The sequence below is a fragment of the Panthera onca genome, chromosome D3 (assembly GCF_046562875.1).
Source record: "Panthera onca isolate mPanOnc1 chromosome D3, mPanOnc1 haplotype 2, whole genome shotgun sequence".
Classification (NCBI taxonomy): Eukaryota; Metazoa; Chordata; class Mammalia; order Carnivora; family Felidae; genus Panthera; species Panthera onca.
This window is the reverse complement of record NC_138350.1, coordinates 25,881,810-25,899,414: the sequence shown is the minus strand read 5'-3', so window position 1 is coordinate 25,899,414 and position 17,605 is coordinate 25,881,810. Positions and strand designations below refer to the sequence as shown.

At 54.2% G+C, this 17,605-nt stretch overlaps 1 protein-coding gene across 5 annotated transcripts in view; it reads left to right on the top strand.

Annotated features, from left to right (window-relative positions):
- The window catches only part of KIAA1671 (KIAA1671 ortholog), a 203,094-nt gene that overhangs the window by 90,888 nt on the left and 94,601 nt on the right, over nt 1-17,605 (top strand). The window contains exon 1 of one of the 5 annotated variants that reach the window (XM_060612893.3): nt 4,249-4,524. The exons of the other annotated variants lie outside the window; for them this stretch is intronic. Within the exon in view, the coding sequence (XP_060468876.1) occupies nt 4,474-4,524 (51 nt within the window). The 5' untranslated portion in view covers nt 4,249-4,473. Of the gene's footprint in view, nt 1-4,248; nt 4,525-17,605 lie in introns of those variants that run through there. 5 annotated transcript variants of the gene reach the window in all.

Genomic DNA, 17,605 nt, shown 5'->3' with positions numbered 1-17,605 from the left:
CTCGGAGGGCTTCCTGGAAACACGCTGTTTGCATTGGGCTCGACAGATGGTTGCACTTCCAAGGCTGGCATGGGCATTCCTGGCCGAGGACGCTGTCTGAGCAAAGGCCGGGAGGCTGAGGGTCCACACGTGCTTGAGGAACGGGTTTGGCTGGGGCAGTACGTGGAGGCCGTATGGGTAAGGGCATCGAAGGCCAAGCCCGTGGACCCTGAGGGACGACAGGCTTGTGGGGCAAGCAGGCCCTTCTAGCGTCTCGGGTGGTGGCCACATCGGCTTCATCCGTGTCCGGCCCAGGGCCTGGACACCACAGGCGCACGGGGGGCGTGCGATGGGTGACTGGGCTGCCCGGGCTCCTACGGGATCACAGATCCGGATGCCTGTGAGGGCCGGGGCCTGGTCCAGGCCTGGGTTGCGGGGAGCAGGAGGCACGTGGCCGCTCTGGTCCCCGGGCAGCACCACGTGGTTCTGCCCCGTCCGCACAGGAATGCCGGCCCGGTGGGCCAGGCAGTCCCGTGTTCCTAGACAAGCCGCAGCTCAGCATGGCTGCACGTGGCTCCTCAGATGCACGGACGCTGGCAACTCGTCCAAGTAAGAGAGCGCGGAGCCCCTGCCTTCCCTCCCCCGCCAGAAACCCCAACACCCAGACCGTGCCCAGGGGGCTGCCACTTTTCAGTCCCTTCCTTCCCGAATGCCGACGGCAAGTTTAAGCCCCCGCCCCTTGTGGGTGATTTCTGCCAAGTGCCGATCTCTCCGGAGGTCTTACATGGTTGTGGTACCATCCGTCTGTTCTTGGATGAACGAACGACGTTAGTACAAGTTGCCCTGGGACCTGCTTTGGCCGGATGTTGCTCCTGGACGGGGGGGAGACAGGCTGTCCAGGGGTGGGCTCCCGGGGACGAGGGATTGGAGGAGGGATGGCAGAGAAGCAGAAAGTTCTGCCAGAAGAGGCACTCTGGGACGCTGTGTCTGGGGGCCCACCTTTTGCCCGGGCTGGGGGCTACCGGGAGGGGCAGGACGGTTCCATCTGAAGCTTCGGGGTCAACGTGAGCGGGAGGGAACCAGGTGACAGGGGAGGGGGGAGTATACTCATTCTCCAGGACCCCCAACGAACCACCACATACTCAGTGGCTCAAAAACAATAGAAACTTGCTCCCTCGCAGCTCTGGAGGCCAGAAGTCTGAAATCCAGGCATCGGCAGGGCCAGGCTCCCTCCGGGAAGATTCTAAGGGAGGCTCCTTCCTAAGGGAGGCTCCTTCCTGGTCTCTTCCAGCAGTTGGTGGCTCCAGTCTGTGACTCTGTTCTTACATCACGACCTTCCCCGAGGCTGCAACTTCTGTTCCTCTCTTTTAGGGATACGTGTTAGATTTAGGGCCTTGCCCGGGTCATCCAGCATGGTCTCATCTGCAGACCTTTAACCTGATTACGTCTGCAAAGTCCTTTTTCTAAACAAGGTCACATTTATGGGTTCTGGGCGGGCATATCTTTTTTGCAGGGGCCACCTTCAACCCTCTGCGGGGAGAAAGATTGCTTCTGACTCAGGAACAGTACAAGCAAAGGCCCTGTGGGCACATGACTCACCAGGTGGGGGAGGGGCTGGTGTAGGGTCGAGTGGTGAAAGGCAGGCAGGGGCCTGGAGCTGGGGGGATGGGAGCCAGGGATAGGAAGGCATTCAAGGTATGTGTGCATGTGTATGTGTGGGGGGGTGCCTTTGTCACATGTATGCAGGTGGCTTCCCTGCCAGGTGGAGATCAGTCCCATACTAGGGACTGACGCAGACTAGGTGGAGGTCACTTCCAGCCTGGAGAGGGGGCGCTGCTCCAGGGGGCATGCCCTGGTGACTGTGACCATCTCTGGGTTGGGGCTTTGTGGTGTTCCAACTTTGGTGGCCGTCCACCCCCCACCAGCCTGGTCCTGGGTCAGCCCTGACTCCCATCTTGGACTTGCTGGTCTGGCTTTTTCACTTTTTTTTTTTTTTTGAAGTTTGTTTATTTATTTTGAGAGAGAGAGAGAGAGAAAGAGAGAGCAGGGGAAGGGCAGAGAGAGGGAGGGAGAGAGAGACAATCATAAGCAGGCTCCGTGCTGTCAGTGCAGAGTCCAACGCAGGGCTCGAACCCATGAACCGTGAGATCATGACCTGACCTAAAGCCCAGAGCCCGGTCCCTTAACCGACTGAGCCAGCCACCCAGGCGCCCCTGGCTTTTTCTCTTTTTATTCCTCCCACCCCTGCCCCTGTCTTCGTTGTCTCTGTCCCCGCTCTCTCCCCAGCTGTGCTCTGTTGTCTCGTCCCTGACGGTCTCCTTGCCCCTCTCGGGCCATCGGTCTCCTCGCTTCCTCCCTCTTTCTTTGCGCTCCTCTCCTCTCCTCTCCCGCCATGCCCCTTCTTCACCAGATAGGCTTTGCTCTCAGGAACCGTGCTTCCCCCGTCACCGCCCCATCCCTGTCTCTGTCATCCCCTCTGCCCCGTCCCACCCTCTTCCCTCTGGGTCCTCATCCTTGTCGGGCCAGTTGGAGACTGCATAGGAATAGCCTCCCCTCGCGGGGCTGGTGGGTAGTCAGTCAGCGTGTCACTAGGCAAGGGCCACCTGTCCCCCTTTTCTGTTAGCCCCTCAGTTAGGCTTGACTGTCGTTCAGTCCCTCAGTACGCCACACACACCCTAGCTGTACAGCCAGCGGGGATCCGGTCTCCAACTGGGCCGTTAGCCAGCGAGCGGGGCCCTGTACCCTGGTTGTGCTGTCAGGATGCGGCTCTGTGCCTGTACCATCAGCCAGTCGGTCAGCGAGCGGGGACACGGGCCCTACCTTCCCCTGCACCCTCCGGGAAGGATGGACCGGCCCTTGACTGACTGTCAGGCGGGCAGTGAGCGCTGCCTGCCGGATGTGGGATGTCAAGAACTTGTGAAGCCACGGGCTTGCCTTTGAAGAGCTTTGAAGTTCACTCCACGTTCTCCTCAGCTGCTGAGCTCAGCTCTCCCCTGTGGCGTTCAGATGAGCTTCCTGTCAGCCGCTCGGCCCAGCACTGGGTTGTGGGGCTGGTGTGGGTGCAGATGGGCCCAGGGGTCTGGGGGGTGGGAGCCTGGCTCTGAGCCAACGCCTCTGCCCAGCACTACGCCCCCACCCTCCAAGGAGAGGCCTCAGGCCTGGCTCCTGTGTGGAGGGCTCACTGTGTGTGCCCGTCTCTGGTCCGGGCCTAGGCCAGCAGGTGGTCTGGAGCAGGGGGCTCTGGGTCTGCCTCACGGCTTGGTTGCCCCACTCACCTGGGGCAACTGCCTTTTGCCTTTGGGAGCCTCGGTTTCCTCATCTGGCTGGCGGAGATGATAACGCCTCTCCCGTGGAAATGCTGTGGGAATGAGACGCGAGGTTTTGGTATCATTGTACCTCACTGAATTTGCAGAACTCTGGAAGGTGGGGATCGTCCATCCCATTTTACAGAAGGGGTAACCGAGGCTCAGGGAGGTGGAGAGACTTGCCACCATCAGCCTCTTTGAGAGGAAACATCCAAGAAGGGTCCCCCGGGAGGGCCTTAGAGGTGCTATAATTTGCATTTTTAATCTCTGCAAATGGATGCTTCTCCCACACCCCCACGTCACGCAGCTGGCAGATGGCGACTCTGGGAGCTGGTCTTTCCTTCCCTCAGCAGTCCTGACTGCCCACAAAAAGGACAGAACCCAGAACTCATGTTTGGGAAGCCCAGGTTCCAGGTTTGGCTCGGTTTCCAACTCGTGTAGCCTTGACCAAGTCTCTAGCCTTCTCTGGGCCTCAGTTTTCCCCTCCCATAAAATGGGGACAACCAGGCCCTCCTTCCACTGCGAGAAGCTTTGTTGAGTCAGAAGGAACTTGATCGGAGCCAGGAGGGGCTGTGGATGTCAACTGATGGGATCCATCTGAGCTGATTTATTTCCTTTCCGTGTGAGGAGCTGGGTGGGGGAGCTCCCCCTCACTGTGTGGTCTGCCGGGGAGGAACCACACACGCTTGTACTCGCACATTCACTCACTCAGACGCTCACGCACGCGCACACACACAAGCACAAACACGCCCTTTCGTAAAACACACTCAGACACACACAATTACACTCATACACGGAGAGGTGCACGCACACAGGCACACCCTGTCTCTTCCTGCCTCACGGCTGAGCACCCGGAGAGCGGGGAGGGCGCTGGGGTCCTCCCCCTCCCCCCCTCGACCCTGCAGCTGGGTTTGGGAGGAGTCGCCCCTGGGCCCGCCCCCCTGGACGAGCCACCGGAGATGTTCCAGGCGGGGCTCACGGGACTGAGCAGTGACATCCCCACCCCAGAGGTGGCTGTGGCCATTAGCGGGGCCGTCTGGCCGGTGTCCTGGCTGTCAGCCGGCCTCTGAATGATTCATGCCGCCTTGAACTTGACTCCGGCGTGACCAGCCGAGCGGGAAGAGCCGCCCCCTCCGGAGAAAAACTGGAAGCGCACACAGTGCCGGCAGCATAACCCCGGGCGTCTGAAATGGAGTATTATTACTGTCCCAGCCTCCTGAAACTCTTGCAGTACCTCTGGGTGAGTGTGGCCGCCCGGACTCGGACTTTTCTTTTTCTCTCCCGCCTCAGACCAAGTTGGTCTTGGGCTCTGTCTGGCCAGCAGTGTCTCTGTTGTCTTAAGAAATGGTGGCTGTTTTCACGGAGGAGGGAGCGTTGGGGAAAGGGATGGGGGTTTGAAGAGCACTGAGTCCAGAGTCTCGTGATCACTGGTTCCCCAGGGCCGGGCACCAGTGGCCTCCCCTCTGGTCCTCAGGGAAACCAGAAAAACAGGGACAGCACTAGTGAGGTTTTCAGAAAGTGACATTTCTTTGATTTAAAGGACTATTCTTTTTTCTGAAATTATATCCCTCTTGCCTCTGTGGGTGAAAACATCCTGTCTTTTATGATGAAAAGAACAGATTTCGGTCTCCTTTCAAGGAACTTTGTAAGCAAGGGTAAAAAGTTAGAATCCTTTCATTGCGTTCTCTCCTCTGTATAACAAAGGGGGAAGAAAAAAACCCACAACTTTTTTTTCTGGTGAAATACCAAAGTCGGGGAACCCCGCGGAAGTGCTTTGTGGGGTACCAAGTGCTTTTTCGGATCTTCTGACACTGAAACTGACCGGGCTGTGTGTGCCCAGGAACGTTGCTTCCCTCTCTGGGCCTCTGTTTCCTCATCTGTGCAACTAAGGGGTGGGTGGTAGGCGATGGCGGGTTGAGTGACATTCACCAGGCCTCTGTGAACAGAGGGGCTTAGCAGGGAATTGTCATGAGTGGGTCTTGGAGTTTTCCAGAACGCTTGCCACCAGGTTGAAAACGCCCAGGAGGGAAAGACTTGGGAAATATTATTTTTCCCCCTGCTGAATGTTTGCAAATACTTCAGATGCCTTCTCACCCAGGGAATTTTCCGGAGCTCCTAAAAATACAACTTTAGGAAACATTGTTCTTCACCCGTCTCTCCCCCAGCGTCTGTATTCCTCCTCAGGCTCCTGGAGCAGATGAAAAACAGGAGACCCTCCTGGTCCGTATCCTTTATTGTCATATTTTTTAATGTTTATGTTTCTTTGAGAGACAGAGAGACAGAGCAGGAGCAGAGGACAGAGAGAGACACATGCACACAGAATCCGAAATAGGCTCCAGGCTCTGAGCTGTCAGCACAAAGCCTGACGTGGGGCTCGAACTCGTGAACCATGAGATCATGACCTGAGCTGAAGTCGGATGCTTAACCGACTGAGCCACCCAGGTGCCCCTGAATATTGTCATATTTTAAATGTAAGGCAATATTTATTGATTTATTTTTGTCTTTTTAATTATAAAAATAATATATGGAGGTGGTAGAAAACTTTTGAAAAGTCCTAAAGGACATAAATGAAGGAAGAAAATAAGTCACCCATAGTCATGTGTATTTTTGAAATCTGTCGTCCACAGTGACCCAATGACCTTGATGTGCCCAAGTGTGTGTCAGGCTCTGGGCTTGCTGTTAGGGAGGCTGTGATGTTGTGATTTTTTTTTTTTTTTCAGAAAAACATTTTTTTAAAAATTTTTGAGAGAGAGAGACAGCGAGAGCAGGGGAGGGGCAGAGAGAGAGGGAGGCACAGAATCCGAAGCAGGCTTCAGGTTCTGAGCTGTCAGCGCAGAGCCTGATGCGGGGCTCGAACCCACAAACCCCAAGATCATGACCTGAGCCAAAGTCGGATGCTCAACTGACTGAGCCACCCAGGCGCCCCTGTGATACTGTGATTTAAGTAAGAAATACGTATTTGGCCTTCCTTCCTGTTTCTGGCACAGAGTTCCTAAAACCCTGGAATTTCCTAAGTGATAAGGGAGCAATAAAGGTGTCCTGAGATTATGTTAATGATGTGAGTTTTGGACCCCACCTAAGGATGGGGACTGGTTGCCAGGGGAACCAACTATGGGATTAGAAAGTTAGAAATCTCAGTCCCACACCTGACCTCCAGGGAGGGGAGAGGGGCTGGAGGTCACAATAATCCCCAGCGGCCACAGATTTAATCAGCCATGCCTATGTAATGAAGTCTCCGTATAAAACCTAAAAGGACAGGGGGTGCTTCTGGGTTGGTGGGCACGTGGAGATTTGTAGACAGGTGTATAGGCTAGCTCAGAGAACACGGGAGCATCGCACCCTTTCCCCAGACCCTGCCGTGTGCACCTCTCCCATCTGGCTGCTCTCTGGTTCCATCCTTTCATAATAAGCTGGTGATCTCGTAAGTAAAATGTTTCCCTGAGATCTGTGAGCCACTCTTGCAAATCAATTGGACGCAAGGAGGAGGTCATGGGAACCCCGGGTCCACAGCCAGTCTGTCAGAAGCCCAGGTGACAACCGAACCGGGACTCGTGATTGGCGTCTGAAGTGGGGTGGGAGGCCATCGTGCAGGACCGAGCCCTTAGCCCAACCCGTGGGATCTGATGCTGTCTCCAGGCGGATAGTGTCAGAACTGAGTTGAAATGGTAGGACACCCAGCTAGTGTCAGAGAATTGCTTGGTGGTGTTGGAAAAAAAAAAAAAATACGCGTTGGAATTGGTGTCAGAATCAGAAACGCAGAGCTGATAGCTCTGTGTGGACTCTGGGCACATCAGCATACCTTCACTTGACACACGCCGAGTGCGGTTTGGAGCTATAGACAGGGCCCCTGAACCTTGCGGGGTCACGGGCCCTGCACAAGGAATTGGGACAGACAGCACAGGTGTGTTAGGAGGGGGTGGTTCACAGAGCTGTGGGGGACACGGTCTCGTCGGGGGTCGGGGGGTCCAGGAGAGTCTCCCGGGGAAGCTGAACACTAAAGAATATGTAGGAGCTGGCAGGTGGATGCTAGGGTAGGGCAGGGGGAAGGGTGTGCCAGGGAGAAGGAACAGCATGTGCGAAGGGCTGGGGTGGGTGATTGAAAGGCATGCTTGAGACTGGTCCCAGAAACCAGCACAAACTCAGCCTGGCCGGTGGGAGGTAAGGGGGACGTCGAGGAGGACGCTGTCAGCCTCGCAAGGGCAGCTGTGGGGGACAGGTGGACAGAGATGCGGCTCCTTACTTGGCTTTGCCCCCAACTCCCGGTGTGGCCTGGGGCAAGTCTGGTTCTCTGGGCCTCAGTCTCCCCATCGGAACCATAACGAGGTGGTTTAGAGGGTCTTGCCAGGCGTGAATCCCAGAGATCTGGTCTTCACTGCCTCCTGTGGGTGACCAGGTCCTGGAGCATTGAGGCGCCGTGTGTCCTCACTGCTGGCTTTGCGGCTCACCCACATCTCCCTCCCTCCGCCCCACCAAAGACAGCCTGGCGCACGGATAACAGGATTAGCCCTGTGTCTGGAACGCGAAGCTGGAAACCCTTGCTTGTTGAGCTTCTGAGAAAGCTGGGGGACGTGGAAACCCCTCAGGCTTCAGATCTGGATCGTGTCAGAGCCGCCTGGCGTCGGGCAGGCCAGTTGACCTCACTGGACCTCAGCTTCCTCATCTGCGAAGTGGGGACACGTCACCTTCCTCATTTGCTTGTTGGGACCATCCCTGGGAACCCTCTTAGCTTGAAGGTCTAGAAGTCGCTGCTCAGCAAATGCGAGCTCTTCCTCTCTCCCAGGAACCTACCATCAGATTGAGAGTGACCACCTGGCCGCTGACTATCGCACGTGTCTCTGGGTGGTGGGGGGGTGGGAGAGGGTGCCTCTCCCCATCCCCGCCATAGAGGCGAATCCACCTTCCCTCCGCCCATTCATTGTCCCATGACCCTGGTGTTTTAAAGTTACTTTTTAATTTTAGAATACTTTTAGATTTATAGAAATGTCGCACACATAGTAGGGGAGTTCCTGAACCCTTCCCCCCATCTCCTCCCATGTTCGCGTCTTGCCATAACCACCATACATTTACCCAAAAGAAGCAATTGGTTCAGTACTATTAACTAAATGATCAATTTTACTCCACCGGTTCCCATCCGCGGGCAGTTTTGACCTTCAGGGGACACTTGGCAAGAGCTGATGACCTCCTTTGACTGTCACAACTGAGGGAAGAGGGTTGGTACTGGCATCTGGTGGGTATAGGCCAGGGATGCTGAACAGGATGGCCGCCCACCCCCCAAGCTCCCTCCACAGAGAGTGATCTGGCCTGAGACGTCCACTAACCCCAAGGCTGAGAGAAACGTGCCTGATTCAGGTTTCACCCGATTTTCCACCAACATCCTTTTTCTGTTCCAGGACCCAAGCCGGGATCCCACCTTGTATTTTGCCTGTGAGTTTCACCCATAACAGGGGCCCGCTGACTGCAGGCTGCGCGAATGAGTGCTTAGATATCCACATCGTTGTGTGTGCCCACTGATAACGAGAACGTTTGCCCACACCACTGAAAAACACTCTGTAAACGTGCTGTTTGATGACTGCTTAGAATTCGCACGTGTCACCAGCCTTGGCTATTTGCCATCTTCCTGGGGCTTTCACCATACGTACAACTTAGTGATGGTTATTCTCAGCCTTCAATGTTTTTTTAAGTTTTTATTTAAATTCCAGTCGGTTAACATACAGTGTGATATTCGCTTCAGGTGCACAATGTAGTGATTCAGCACCTCCACACATCACCCGGTGCTCATCCCCAGTGCCCTCCAGCCTTAAATGTGTATTTACCTTTCAGGTTATTTCGAAAGTCAGCTTCTTAGGGGCCAGGCGTCGGCTGCAGCAGGTTTCTGCAAAGTTGTCATTTGTTGATGGGATGTCAGTGGCTTCCTGTTGGTGTCTCGAGTCCATCACATAGCTACAGGTCTTTCTGGGGGTGGGGGGAGAAACCGCCGGCCCCCACCATCCCGCCCTGTCACCAGCCCAGCGTCAGCTGGGACGTGGGGGAGGGAAACTGTTTCTGTTTCAAATCATTAGTAACTGTAGCTGATGACTGAGCCGCCATGGCTGTTTGAGTTACTTAATCTCCTTTGTTGCTGGGATAGCTTAGCCAGACAGTCCCAAGGCTGGTGGCCTTTTTGGGGCACTGACATCAAGCTGGTGTGGCTCGAGGTTGTCAATTGCAACAGTAGTAGCATTGATGGTAGTAATAATTAATAATAATAATTAATAATGGCCAGCACCATTCCTGCTGACCATTTACAACATCCTGGCTTAGTGCCTTTCGTGGATGTCTCATCCTATCCTCACCAGAACCCCATGGGTAGATTTCATGATCGCCTTTGTTTTGCATTTAGGGAAACGGGCCCAGAGAGGTTAAGCAGCTCATCTAAGGTTCCCCAGCTGGGAGTTGTCAGAGCCCAGATCTGATCTTAGGTCTCCAGTGTGTCGCTTTAACTACTTCACTGAGCCTGTTATTCTGGTTTCTCTGGTGGGGAAACTGAGGCCCATGGGATTGAGGCAGCTTGCCAGCCTACCGGTTTTTATTCACAGCAAGCTTTGCAAGGTGGAAGATGATAGAAGGGTGTTGCACTGGGCCAAGCAGGTCTGGAGAGAGAGAGAGAGAGAGAGAGAGAGCCCTGGCTCAGAATCCCGACTTCACCAAAAAGCAAGTCCCATTACTGCTCCGGGCCTCAGTTTCCCTATCTGTAAGTGGAAGTCGTCGGCCCCACCTAGCCGGGCTCCACTGAGGATTCACTGTGATAAGGGCATTAGTATTCTTGGTGCAGGGCTGGACTCAGAATGGGTGCTCTGTTTCGAAATGTTCTTTTTTTGGGGGATGGGGATGGCTCTGCTATAATGGCAGAGACGCCCTGCACCCCCCACCCCCCAACACACACAGACTTTCCCAGGCTCAGAGAGGCTGGAGGCTGCCTCGTGGCTGGCCACCTTCCTCTAGTCTGTGTCACCCACAGCTAAGGGGCTTATCAGAATGGCACTTCCGGCAGCTTCTCCTGGAAGCTGCCACGTGACATGGAGTCCGAGATCCAGGACGGTCCCCTGTGCTGTTGGTTGTGGGTCCCTCCCCTGCCCCTTCCGGGGTTGGTGGTTCAGTGGCTCGGTCTCTGTGGAATGAGAGAGGGAAACCACTTTGTTTCCCCTTGTGGTTGGTAAGATTCATCTCCCCTCGCTTGACTCCATGACCGGATTTTTTATTTTTTTTTTAATTGGGAAAATGTCCAAATGTCTAAATGTGGTTAAATTGGCTGTTCTTTCCCTCGGGCTTCCTTGCTGCTTGTTTGCTGAGCTACATCCCTCGCTCAGCTTGTCACCACGTCCAGGAGATAAGGGTACCCACGAACCGTGTTTTCCCCCAGGCCCACCACCCACGGGCGGCATCATGATAATCCTTAGAACAACCCCACGAGGTCGGTGTTGTCGCCGTTTCACATTTGAGAAAACAGAAATTCCAAGAGGTTGAGTACCCACCCGATGTTAAAAGGCCCGTAAGGGCGGGGCCGGGCTTTGAACTCGGGAAGCCTGACGTCGAAGCCGATGTGCTTGGTCACTGCACACGGCTTCCCTCGGCCTGTCCTGCTCACCGTTGAGTCCCCAGCCGCTGGCACCGTGTCTGGCACCTACTGGTTGGGCACTGGACGTGGGCCGATGGACCACGCGACCGGCCCAGTGTGTCACAGGTGTCGCGGGACGAGCTGCCCGTGAGCTCTGACGTGGTGCCCGGCGCTCAGCACAAGCCCGTCAACGGTCGCTGCTGCTACTGTCGTTATTTTCATGACCAGCTCCTGCGTCTCAGATCTTGGCGCCCTCCGTGTGTGCAGAGGCCTGGTTTGTCTTCGCAGTGTTTGTGGCCAGAATAGAAGAACTGGCTATTTTTGTGCTGTTTGGCTTGGGCCTGGGGTTTGGGCCACGGGATGCCTTGCGTCACGAGAGGTTTGCATCTGACTCAAGCCGTGATCAGGAAGCCAAGTTGCAGAGCTGAGAACGGGGTCTTGGAGCCAGGCTCTCCCGGCTTCCAGCCCCCACGGAGCCGCTTCCTAGTGGAGTGTGGGGCTTTGAGCAAACCCCTTCACCTCGCAGAAAGTCAGCTTTGCCATCCGTAGAGTGGGGATGATGACAGCATCTCCTGGCGGGGGGGGCGTCCTGAGGACTCAGTGAAGTAATGCAAACAAAGCTGGCCCGTAGTAGGTCTTGAATAAGTGCTGATGACTGATGTCAGCACAGACACCTAATGGGCCCTCAGTTCGGTTCAGGTAAACACATGTGCCAGGCCCTGAGCGAAGGGCTTGGGATACATCGGTGAACAATGTGGTCAAAGATCCCTGTCTCAGGGATTAACATTCCAGTGGGTTCAGGCAGTGAACAATGGGCATGATACATAAGAACATGTATAATGTGTCAGGGGGTGGAGTGTGCTGTGGAAAGAAGGAAGTAAGCAAGTAAGAAGGCTCAGGAGGACTTGGATGGGTGGGACCGGGGGGCCTACCTAAGAAGGTGACATTTGGACAGAGACTTTGGAAGAGGGGAGGGAATAGGCCAGGGAAGCTTGGGGGAAGAGGCAGCAGCCGGTGCCAAGGTCCTGTGGTCCGAGTGTGCACAGGTGCTTTCGTGAATCTGGAGGGAGGCCAGGGTGGCTGCCGAAGAGTGAGTGAGGGGAGCAGAGTTGACAGCAAGGTCGTGGAGGTCACGTGAAGGACTTTGCCTGGTGCTGTGAGGGTGACGGAGCCGTGGAGGGGTGACACCTCGAGTGACACAACCTGATGTGGTTTTGAATGGAGCCCCCCCGGTTGCCACACATGGAGCAGACTGAAGCGGGACCAAGGCAGGACGAGGAAGCGCAGTGAGGGACCCCCGCAGGTGTCCAGGGGGGAGACGGTGGTGGCTCAGACCAGGGGCAGCGGAGGAGGTGGGGAGAAGGGGGCAGGTTCCGGATCTGTTTTGAAAGTTGAGCCACAGGATTTGCTGGTGGATTGGATGTGGGGTGGGAGGGAAGGAGAAGAGTCCTGAAGACACTGAGGGTTTGGGGCCTGGCCGTTGGAAGGGTAGAGGTGCCGTTGACTTTCTTCAGGAAAACTGTAGGTGGGTGGGTTTGCGACTGAGGCAGATCAGGACTCGGCTTTGGACTTGGGGGGTGGAAAGAATGTCTGTCAGACACCCCATGTTGTCACGGTTCCCCATCCTCTCCCCAGCCTCGCTTTCCCTGTCTGTACAACAGGAACGGTAACTTCTGCCCTGCCCATGTCTAATGGTCGTTGAGATGCTCGGGTGGGAACTTTTATTTTATTTTTTTTTTAAAGTGTATGCATTTATCTTGAGAGAGTGAGAGCAGAGGAGGGTCAGAGAGAGAGGGAGAGAGAGAATCCCAAGCAGGTTCTGTGCTGTCAGCGTGGAGCCCGATTCGGGGCTTGAACTCACAGATCCATGAGATCATGACCTGAGCTGAAATCAAGAGTCAGGTGCTTAACTGAGCCACCCAGACGCCCCTGAGTGGGAATGTTAAAGGGCCTCCCGGGAGGGTCAAAATACCAAGTCCGCGTGGTGAGATTTTTTTGGCCCCTTAGATAATTCCTGGCATTTCTGAGCCCCCACTAGGAGGCCCTCAGAGCCTTTAGACACAAGCAGGCCCTGCTAACCCCCCATTGTAGGGTTCACAAGAATCCACCGGGCACATCCATCATGGTGACAGTTCCCGACTCTTCCCTGTTAGGGCCCCTCCTGGCAGGACCACCATCCCATCCCCCCTGTTAGTCTGCAGGATCCTCAACATAAAAGGAAAAGAGAACCTTGTGATGTGCGTGGCTCCCCCCGGCTCGTCGGGCCCTTCCCGGGTCCTCGGTGGGCCTCAGCCACACTCCCATGCCTTTGGGAGTTTCGCGCTGACCGGATGAGATGAACCCTGCTCTTGAATGGAGGGCTTGCAGGCTGGCAGCCCTTGCCATCCCAAAGGAACCGTTGCTGAGTTTCAGACATTCCAGGGCTTCAAGCATTTGGAAGGGGCGTGCCAATTCTGTGACGGCCAAAAGGAATGATAAATGCAGGGTAGAAGCTCTGGAGGGGTGGGCCTGTGAGCAAAACACTTCTGGGAGCCAGGAGTCCCAAGCGTGATTGCTGTGTGACCCCAAGGCAATTGCTTGCCCTCTCTGGGCCTCAGTTTCTCTATTGGTATAATGAAGTATTGGACTGGGTTCTCCTTAAGTATTGGACTGGGTTTTGTTTTTTTTTTTACTGTGCACAGTCTCCCAATTCTATGAATCTAGTAAAGAACGGAGCTTTGGGGTCAGACAGGCCTGAGTTTAAATCCAGCCTTCCCTGCTGTGTGACCTTGAGTGAGGGGCTTCATGTCTCTGAGCCTCAGTTTTCTCTCTGGGGATGAGAAATCCCCCTTTCTCAATGGGGATTATGTAAGCATCTCATTGCAGAGACCAGCAGGGAGAGCACCTGGCACGCGGTAGTAGTCACTGTATAGGTGGAAACATTCCTTCCCGCGAATATTCTATGAACCACGTAGTATATAGGATGCTAACTGGCTGCCTGACTGGCGGAATGATTTCCAGGTTGAGACGCTAGAGGGCGCTCCTGTTCTAACAAATCACCTAGCTCTGAGGTGGACTTTTAATTTTTATTTTACTTTATTTTATTTTACTTTATTTTATTTTATTTTATTTTATCTTGTTTTGTTTTGTTTTTGTTTTGTTTTGTTTTGTTTTGTTTTATTTTTTTGTTAGTAATCATGGTTTTCTTTTTTCTTTTTTTTTTAATATAATTTATTGTCAAATTGGTTTCCATACCACACCCAGTGCTCATCCCAACAGGTGCCCTCCTCCCTGCCCATCACCCACTTTCCCCTCTCCCCCACCCCCCCATCAACCCTCAGTTTGTTCCCAGTATTTAAGAGTCTCTTGTGGTTTGCCTTCCTCCCTCTCTGTAACTTTTCTTTTCCCCCTGCCCCTCCCCCCTGGTCTTCTGTTAAGTTTCTCAGGATCCGCATGTGAGTGAAAACATATGGTATCTTTCTCTGCCTGACTTATTTCACTTAGCATAATACCCTCCAGTTCCATCCACGTTGCTACAAATGGCCAGATTTCATTCTTTCTCATTGCCAAGTAGTATTCCATTGTATATATAAATCCGTTTGTCAGTTATGGACATTTAGGCTCTTTCCTTAAAACAGCCACATACCTGAGTGTGTGTAACCCTCTCCAGAGAGGCAGGTGCTTGAATTATCCCCATGTTGCGCATCGGGTCGTTGAGGGATACCTGACTTGTCCAAGGTCACATGGAGAGAAGGCATCAGAACCTGGTTTCTGGGGCAGGGCTTTTTCGCCTGGAGCCCACGGTCCCTCTTTGCACCCCGAGGTCTCCCGCAGCCTGAGTTCTGGTGCCCAGGAAGGAGGAGTCAGGCCACTCGGATCAATCTTGGTGGGATAAGCTGGGCCAGCCCCTGGGCCCTGGTCCTTTCAGCCCAATATTGAGAAGGGGGTATAGTGTAGGATGTAAATGATGGAGGGGGGTGGGGTGGGTACATTTTGCTGAATCCTAGGATGCTGGTCCCTGGAGAGAAGCTGTACCTTTTTTGTTTGTGTGTTTTGGTGGTAAGTCTGGCTTCAGGCCATCAGTAATGGATGAGTAAACAACTAATTGCGGGTCAGTGCCTGTCCTGCTGCCCACTTTTGTCACTGGTGGGCAAAGGACTTTTCCAGAGCTGAAAAGGGACTTGGATTTGGGACTTGCAAGCTGAACAAATATAGGGTTTCCATGTTTGAGGCAGAACGGATACGTGGGAGGCAGCCTGGGAGCCAGGATACTGGGGTCTGGTCCCACCCTGGGCCCAGCGACTTCGTCTTTGAAAGGCACTCACTGGCTTGTCTCAGGGTCGGCTTGCTGTGCACGTGTACTGAGCGCCTGCTCGGGGCTGGGCCCTGAGCTGGGTCTTAAAGCCTGAGCAGGACCAGCGGGGAATGGACATTCTGGTGGCAGGACCAGCTGGTGCAAAGGCCTGGCAGTTCTGGAAGAGGTGGGAGATGAGAGGGTATCTTTACTTGGAGCCTAAAGGACATAATATCAGTATTTCCTCAAAGGGGAAGTGATGGTATGCGTGAGAAGGTTGTCAAGAAATTTGGTTCCAATTATTCATTTGAGAAAACCCCTTGCTTTCTTTTTAAGGAAACCTCTCTTTATTTTTTATGGAGAAATCCTGAGGTAGGGAGGGAAAAATGTTTGTAGATCTATTCTGTTCAATGTTATATTAATATTTTGTATTAGCCGTGCATTCATAAAACGTAAGCATGTTCATGTGGTTAACATAATATCATTTTATAGTCACGATGTAAATGCAATAACACGGTAATAGGAGGTGTTTTTTACCTTCTCTTCTGGGGCCAGGGTATGTCTTCGCCAGGACGGCCAGATTAAATTACCATAGCCCAAGTGGCCTACACGACAGAAATTTATTTTTTCACGGTTCTGGAGGTTAGGAGTCCAAGATCAAGGTAGGTTTGGTTTCTCCTGAGGCCTTTCTTCTTGGCTTGCCGACGGCTACCTTCTCGCTGTGTCCTCACACGGCCTTGCCTCTCTGCTCATGCACTCTGGCGCCTGTGTGTATCCATATGTCCTCTTCCTATGGGGACACCAGTCAGATGGGATTAGGGCCCACCCTGAGGGCTTCATTTTAACCTAATCACCTCTCGAAAGGCCCTGTGTCCAAATACAGTCACATTCTGAGGTCCCAGGACCAGGGCTTCCGCATTCAAATTTTGGGAAAACACAGTTCAGTCCACAGCAGCCAGGCACCACGCAGAGTGCTTCGTGTGGCTTTATTTTACCCTTGCGACAGTCCTGCGAGGGAGAGGCTGTTACCACCCCCGTCTCACAGATGATGACACCGAGGCTCAAAGACAGGTAAAGTCGCTTGCAGAAGACCACACAGCGGCTCAGCCGTGGATCTGGGATTCGATCCCATACGGTGTTGCCTCAGAGCCTGCACTGTGTTAGTTCACGTTTTTAAATTGACTTTAATCCTGAGGATGCCTCTTTTAATCTTTCACAATTCTGTCGAATTTACCGGACGTTTCCTGATTGCCAGTCTGTACTCTGCCCTGTCCTTGTTTAGGTGCAGTTGGAAGAGACCCAGACGGGGAGGGAAGGCCCCCCCGCCGGACCCTGGTCCTGTCCCAGCTTGTTGGCCTGTTGGCCACCTTCCCAGGGGGGCGTGCCGGGGGCCGCCTGCTCCCTGCTCTGCTCCTGACTGCCCGTGTTTGCCGAGAGCAGCCTGGGCCCATGAAAGCAGCCTTTGTCCTCCTGGAGGGATGACCTAAGTCCCGTCTGGGGAACAAAGCGTCGACCTGCCACGTGAGTTCAGGTCAGCCCCAGTAGCCTGCAGAGTCTCTCAGGCTGCCTGGGGAGGGGGCAGCCTTGGTCACAGGGCGGCTGATTAGGTAGGCTTAGGAAAGCCGCAGAGCCCTCCGGCGTCCTGAGCGCCGAAGCCAGGGGCTGCTGTGTGCACAGAACTTTACAGCTTCTAAAGTCCCCCGCTTTCTGGTTTAGTGCATCCTTTCAGATGGTGCAAGGTCTACAGGTCAGGGACTCAGATAGGCAGGTACCAGGTGTTTTGGGGAACCACTTCCAAAACATGGGGGTATAAACCAGCCACTATTTAATATGCTCATAGTATTTGGTAGGTCAGGAAAATCGGACAGGGCTCGGTGGGGACAGCCGCTCTGTGATCGTTGGGGGTCAGCTGGGAGCCCTGAATGGCTGTGGGCTGGAATCATCCGGAGGCTTCTTCTCACCTCCCTGCTCGGTGCCTGCGATGAGCTGGGAGCCGGGCTTCTGTGGGACTGTTGACCGGACACCTAAATGCGGCCACTGCAGCCTGGGCTTCCCCAGCCACAAGCCCACGAGGCAGGTGTCATCCTTTATGATGGACACAGCCCCCGGGAGTCACTTCCACCGCTCCTTGTGGATTGAAGCAGTCTCAAGCCTCCTTCCCCCTGGATTCGAGTGGAGGGGACACGGACCCACCTTCCAGTGGGAGAAGTGCCAATTTGCAGTCACGTTGCAAAGCCACCCTGGCTAGAAGTAAAAGAAAACGTGACTAGGTATCATTTATTGAGCACTTACTGTGTACCACGGCTTCATGCGGATTAAACCTATAGGATCCTCCCCACAGCCCCCAGGAGGGGGTGGATTCAAAGCCTGCTGTTTTCCTGGCACATTTGGCCCGAGAGGGTGGGGGAACCGAGGGAAATCAACATCGGTGTTGAACTTGCCACAGTCGGAAGT